General features: G+C 48.0%; 1 protein-coding gene across 1 annotated transcript; it reads right to left on the bottom strand.

The window, feature by feature from the left end:
* Positions 1–94: 94 nt before the first annotated feature.
* SARC_12486 (hypothetical protein) lies at positions 95–7,106 on the bottom strand. Its single transcript, XM_014293406.1, has 5 exons — positions 5,783–7,106; positions 4,803–4,865; positions 4,428–4,529; positions 1,535–4,047; positions 95–327 (listed from the first exon to the last, which is right to left on the bottom strand). The coding sequence occupies exons 1-5, from the start codon at positions 7,092–7,094 to the stop codon at positions 139–141; spliced, it is 4,179 nt and encodes a 1,392-aa protein (XP_014148881.1). The 5' UTR covers positions 7,095–7,106; the 3' UTR covers positions 95–138.
* Positions 7,107–7,253: the final 147 nt, after the last annotated feature.

The following is a 7,253-nucleotide window of genomic DNA, read 5'->3' as shown; positions in this document are numbered from 1 at the left end:
GTGTTTGTGTGCGTTTGTGTGTATTTGTGTGTGTGTGTGAGTCTGTATGTCACTCACTGACATAAAAGTGATAAATATATACCTAGTGTCCGAACATAAATGCACGCGCAGATTTAATAGCTACCACTTTTGCCAGCGTCAACAAACCTTTCGAAGATATCTGTTTACCGAATCGCCGAATATACGAGCACGTGCAGCTTTAATTTCTTCCTCTGTAGATGGCGGGATTTTCTTCGCTGACGTCATTGAGGGTGAAAGCGGTACGCACACTGGGGGTGCGTCAGATTCGGAGTCTTCGGCCGATTCCATTGTGCCAGATATAATGTCCTATAAGAAAATATGTATATATAGGTATGTAAGAGTATGTATATATAGGTGTATAAGAAAATATGTATAGGTGTGTAAGAGTTGATTATGCTTCTGTGTGCATATGGGATTCCATTGTGCCAGATATAATGTCCTATAAGAAAATATGTATATATTGGTGTATAAGAGTTGATTATGCTTTTGTGTGCGTATGGATGTACGACGCATGATATATGCAGCATTGAAGTTGAAGGTGTGTAAGTAGTGCTTACGATCTAGATAGGCTTCGCTGACAATACCTGTTTGCAATCAAATAATACCTTTCTAAAACTGAATTCTTGCATACAGATACATGCGATCTGTACAAGCTTCACTATAATTGCAGGTGTGTTTGTACTATATACACTTCACTAACGCATTTATATTTATGAGTGTGTCCACTGATCCGTATATCGATGAGAATGAAGATAATTTCATGAATATAAAAGCAAACTGCACAAGTAGTTCAGTGTCTGGTTTTAAACTTTCGAATGAAAGGCTAAAGAGTTTTAGGGTTCAGGGTTTCAAAATTCAGGCTTTTAGGGCTAAAACCACATGACATTCCGGCCAAGCGCAAACAATTCCGCACAGTGAAAGTTCGGTAATGGTCTGAAAAGACAGGTACATCGCAAACGAGACAGTCGATTCCGTAGTGCATGGCTAGCTATGGCCTATTGAACATAAACACTTATAGTCTAGATATGCATTCACAAACCTTCATCCCCACACCAATGACTATGCGCGTACAGACTTACGCATGAATACTGAGGCCGGACCTTAAGCCACGCCGAGAGCATCGATACACACCCACAATACCGTACAGAGTGCGCATACAATGAGTTTTAAGAAAGCATATACCCTCAAATCGACATCCCAGCCATGCACAATTCGCACGTACAGCATATCAAAATTCAACCTCAAGAATATACACATAGTTGCCTGACCACATAGAATCACCATGGATAACCATAACTCAAATTGGCATCCAGCCCCATATACTCAGACGAGCCTACAGAGTACACACATATACTCTCCAGTAAATATATACTATAACCTCCAGTAAATACACACATAAGTTTCTCCATGAACAATCTCGCCCTCATATAGCCCTCAAGTATAGGTACACATTCCTCACGGGCATTCTAGCCTCAAGTATGTGTACACACAGTCTCTCCATGCACACACGTACCTTAAAAACGGCGGCATCATCTACTGGATCCGTATCAACAGCTGCCTTACCAACTTCTTCAGCCTGAGTCACATCCGCTGTTGCCTGATGTCCGGTACTGTCTGTCGCTGCATGTGCTGTGGGTATCGTCTTTGTGTGTGCTTGGTCCTTACTCGCCGAGTCTACGACAGAAAATCTCCGCTTGCGTGTTGCATTCCCACTTATGGTTGGCATATCCAGTACCCTTGCACTCGCATGCATGCCGTTGCCTGTTACCGTGCTGGTGTGTGTTTGTGTATCCGGCACCTTCTCTTCCGCCGTAGAGGTACCTGCACCCAGATCTAATCGAGCGCTTGCGCCTTGAGCAGAGTGTGCGGTGGTAGCAGGTGTTGTAGTGGTATCAGTGTTTGCGCTATCGCCTGTAACAGTTTCTACGCCTGTAGTACTACTTGTGGTTGCAGAAGAGGTAGGTATAGTAGCGGTAGTTCCAATTGCGCCTTCTCCCGTAGTTGCAGCGTCCCTTACGCGTATGGCAGATACAGGTGCTATAGCGACACTTGCAGTCGTACCTAACATTGTGGCTGTAGAATTGTTTGGGCCAAGGCCTGCTATTGCGGATGTAGCGGTGGTTGAACCTACCAGTGGTGCTGTTGTGTCCTTAGCGGCTGTGGCGGAAGCGCCACTTGCGTCCGTACCTGTTATTGTGGTTGTTGTTGTAGCATGATCTGCGGTTGCACTCATAGTTGTGGGCATATCATTGCCTGTGGTTGTACCTGTTATTGTGGTTGTTGTTGTAGCATGATCTGCGGTTGCACTCACTGTAGTGGGCATATCATTGCCTGTGGTTGTACCTGTTATTGTGGTTGTTGTTGTAGCATGATCTGTGGTTGCACTCATAGTTGTGGGCATATCATTGCCTGTGGTTGTACCTGTTATTGTGGTTGTTGCTGTAGCATGATCTGCGGTTGCACTCACTGTAGTGGGCATATCATTGCCTGTGGTTGTACCTGTTATTGTGGTTGTTGTTGTAGCACGATCTGCGGTTGCACTTACTGTAGTGGGCATATCATTGCCTGCGGTTGTACCTGTTACGATGGGTATAGCTGGCACCGTGCTTGATGCTGTAGGTGAGGCGGCGCGCGCAGTGATCGTATTCTCAAGGCCAGCGATAGATACCATTCTTGGCGGGGCTCTATTTCGCCGACGTGCTCTCATATGTGGTTGTGGTTGTGGTTGTTGTTGTTGTTGTTGTTGGGGTTGCGGCGCTGGAGTTGTCGTACCAGCGTTAGCCTGTGTGGTGGTAGGGTCGAGCGAATTCGTGTGTGTGTCGATCTGTAGTTGTGATGACGAGGGTGTGCGCGCCACTACGGTAGCCACACTCGGGCTGTGGCTCTGTCCGCTGGAATCAGCCGGAACTGCAGGTGCGGCGGATGGACCGACAGGTGCTCCTACGCGAGCATCAGAAACGCTACCCTTCATGGTATCAGAGTGCATAGCCTTGTTAACAGCCACAAGAGGACTAGCACTAGTAGTAGTATCAGTTACAGGCGTGATCTTGACGGCAGCTGCATCTACAGGCTTGTCCGCTCGATTCTTGTCCACTCCATCGCCACCCATCACAAGTGCCAAAGCACCGGTCGACGACACCCCATCCACAGGCAACGACGCCTTCGCAGACAGTGGCGCAGTGGCCTGTGTGTGTATCTTCGTGTGCGTTTGTGTGGTTTGGGTCTCTGCGCCAGGCACAGGTGAGCCTGTGCTTGCTGGCGTCTTTCCAGCCACGTGTGCTGGGCTTGCGGTGACATTGGGGTGCTCTGCTGTAGAGCCAGTCGGTGTGGCAGGTGTGTGCGGTGTGGTGGTGGGGCTGTCTGATGATACAAGTATTGGTCGCGTTGACTGTGGTCGTGTTTGTGCGAGAGTGGGCGCCAAAGCCGGCGGTTGCGGTTTTTGTGGATTTGGGTCATGCGAGGCCTTTCTAGGATCTTGTGGTCCTAATCTAGGGTCATGCGGTCCTATTCTGGGGTCTTGAAGGCCATTTCTGGGATCTTTAGGTCCAATCTTTAGGTCCTGCGGTGCTTTTGTAGGATCCTGATGAACATTCCTGGGGTCATTTGGCCCATTCCTAGGACCTTGAGGTGTATTCCTAGGGTCAAGTGATGTCCTTCTAGGATCTTGAGGTCCATTTCTAGAGTCTGGCAGTGCTTTCCTAGGGTCTTGAGGGCCATTTCTGGGGTCAATAGGTCCTGTTTGGGAACCGACCCGTAGGGCCGCCTTCTTCACCAACGGCTTGGCACGAGGCAAAGGAGGCAACACCACAGACGTTACCGACACATCCTTTACAGTTGAACACCCTTCAATAACCACCGCTTTGCGCGGAGATGGTCCTGTCAGTGACACGGGTTTGCGTACAACAGGGCGTGTGAGAGGTAGAGCATTGGGGAGGGGAGGCCCAGATAAAGACCAGTCTTTCGGCAGCGAAAGATCCCCGTCTCGGTCCTTTGTGGCCTGAGCACCTTGCCTGGGATCTGCAGGGGCTGCTATGGAAAAGTACATAGTATATAGTTGGAGTGAGCAATACGCCGGAATGCACGGACTATGGGCACGATGGACTATAGGCACGATGGTAACGTGGAGTGGAACCGAATGGCTGTAGTAAAAGCTGTACGAATAGTCTAGTACTGCTCAAATCACCAAAACGCCAGCACAACAAAGGTAAATCGAATAGCTGCAATCGTTGCTGTAAAAATAGTAGTTCTACTATCCGAACGACCCAGGCAGCTGAATAGTGGAGATGAAGCAAACGGTTGAAGTATTTGATGCAAGAACACTTCAGTACGTCTATTCACAACACTCAAACAGCTGATCCATGGAGGTGAAGCAAACGGGTGCAGTATACTGCTGTGAGAATGAATACTCGAGTACGACTGTTCACGACTCTCAAACGACCAACCACCTTGTCTGGGATCTGCGGGGGGGGCAATGGCTGTTGTAGCGGCATTTGCTGGTAAGCTTGCACCTATGCAGTATATACCGTACAAAGAAAGGCCGTGGGTTAGGGTCAAGCAAGCGATACGCTGATCTATGACACGGTCAATCCCATGGATATAAAAAAAGAGGGTTATAATACTGTTGTATCTCAAACAACTATCCATCATCTTCAAATAACATACGCATGTTTGCAATGGATACGAATAAACACACGTACACATGCATAAACACGGCGAGTTTGTACTGTTATACGAATATACACACACGTATTTATAGGTCATCTATGTGTTTTTCCGAGCACCTTGTCTCGGGTCTGCTGGAGCGGCTATGGTAACTGGTGCCGCGTTGCTTGTCATACTTGCATCTACTCGGGAAATATGAATACAGGAAACACAAATGATAGAGGTCTCAGTAAATGATAGAGGTCTCAGTAAATGATAGAGGTCTCAGTAAATGATAGAGGTCTCAGTAAATGATAGTGGTCTCAGTAAATGATAGTGGTCTCAGTAAATGATAGAGGTCTCAGCAAATAATAGAGGTCTCGGTAAATGATAGTGGTCTCAGTAAATGATAGCCTTGGTTCCATAGAAGATTCAGCACTAGGATTTCAAAGGAAGGATGGAAGATATAACGCTGATAGCCTAGTCCTGTGCTAACGCATGTGTCACTAATAGGACACACCAAGCAAGCTATAGCTTATACGAAATACGGATAGGTAAATGACATTTAGCGCATGTACTCTAAAGCGATGAAATACAAAATGGTATCAACGAGCGTAGCGCTCTTAGTATCAAATCCAGTGTTGAAACCTAAAATAAGTGGGTAAAACCTAGAGGTTTCAGTAAATGATAGTGGTCTCAGTAAATGATAGCCTTGGTTCCATAGAAGATTCAGCACTAGGATTTTAAAGGAAGGATGAAAGATATAACGCTGATAGCCCAGTCCTGTGCTAACGCATGTGTCACTAATAGGCCACACCAAGCAAGCTATAGCATATATACGAAATACGGATAGGTAAATGACATTTGGCGCATGTACTCTAAAGCGATGAAATACACAATGGTATACACGAGCGTAGCGCTCTCAGTATCAAATCCAGTGTTGAAACCTAAAATAAGTGGGTAAAACCCAAAACAAGTGAGTAGTACCGCTTTCATCTCCCTATTGGAAAATCGGGACAGTCGCGCGTGGGTTCGGCCCAATATATAATACATCCACAGATACACGCTGGATACCCCAACGTATATACAGCTATGAGTGTGTTACTGTATCTACCGATACCTGGTGCTGGGGAAGAACTATCCCGAACATTTGCGGGCGATACCGCTTTCACACTCCGGTCGGATAGCGGAATAGCCGTAGACGACGTTGGGACCTTCGCTAAAGGCACAGCAGCACCTATGTTACTTGCATGTATACTACTCGCAGGTGTGCTGTTTTGAAGAGTGTTGTATCTAGCCACTGCGCTGCCCGTGGTACCAGAAGTGAGAGTTTGGCGTACAATGCCACCTGCCAGTTGTGAGGGTCGTATGCGCGGGTCGCTGGGCGGTTGCCTTATCCGAGGATCGCTCGGGGGCTGTATCGGCACACTCGTATCGCTTTGATGTACCGTTTTAGAGGGAGGGTGTGGCATACTTTGTAGCGGTTTAGTCATACTGGCTTGCTGTGTCGAACCTGTAGAAGAGTGTGGCACTGGCACACTTTGTGGCGTACTACCCATCATACCATGAAGTGCAGGATTGGCTGTCTGGGTTGATAGACCACTGGAGCGTTTAGAATCGACAGTCTGCATCGAGGTACTGGGAGTGCCTTGGAGTGGAGCTTTGACTGTGGGACTGAGTGAAGCAACGTCTGGGTGCGTGGAGTCGGTGGTTTGTTTTAATCCCGCAATAGTATCTTGGAGTACCGGTTTAGTTGACTGGCTGAGTACTGTAGAGGTACTTTGTAACGTGGGCTTGACTGTATGAAGCGGCACAGCAGTAGCGCCTTCGAGTGCTGGTTTACCCAATTTGCTGGGTAGGTTGCTATCCTCAGTTGATTTGTGCTCTCTATCGGCATCCTTATCTGTTTCCTTATTCTTGACCATATCAGAATCTTTACCGCCAGCTTGTTTGGTTAATTGTGCTGCTGTGTTCACCTGAGGCACGACCCCGCCTATACTATCAGCGGCAGCCTTCAACTCTGGTCTGCCGTTGTTCGTAGCGGGGCTTGCACCATCTGCCGCACTCGTACCCTTCGTGACGGTAGGTATAGTGGCGGTAGGTATAGGTACGAGCCTTGCGTAGAACGCAGTGGCTGAGGATGGTTGGACTCCGGATGCAGCCCCTGGTGTAGCTGTATTTTTCGGTACCGAGTCTTGCGCCATTGAAAGCCCAGCACCAGTACTTGAAACCGCACCTGCACCGGCACTCATACTACTTTTAACCCCAGCTTTAATCGGTATTGGGACTAGCTGAGGCCGAGGCGGTACCTGTTCCAACATCCCAGCCGGCTCCACCCCCGTCACACCCTCGGTCGCGCTCTGCCCCACTGTTTTATCCTGGTCTTTTATCGGTCGTTTCAGTGATAAACTCGTTTTCACTTCAGGTATCATCGATGTTTTTGCTTGGGCGTCAGAAGGAACGTGCTTCTCAACTGAGATTTGCTTTAAGGCAGGAGGGGGTTGACGATCAGCGTGCTGGGCTATTATTTCCGCCGCCGTGGGAGTCTGCAGGAGACGCAGTATAGTTGAGTACCGAATACGGCCGATGAA

Source organism: Sphaeroforma arctica, assembly GCF_001186125.1.
Source record: "Sphaeroforma arctica JP610 unplaced genomic scaffold supercont1.2342, whole genome shotgun sequence".
Taxonomy (NCBI): domain Eukaryota; class Ichthyosporea; order Ichthyophonida; genus Sphaeroforma; species Sphaeroforma arctica.
This window is presented reverse-complemented; position numbering and strand designations above follow the sequence as displayed.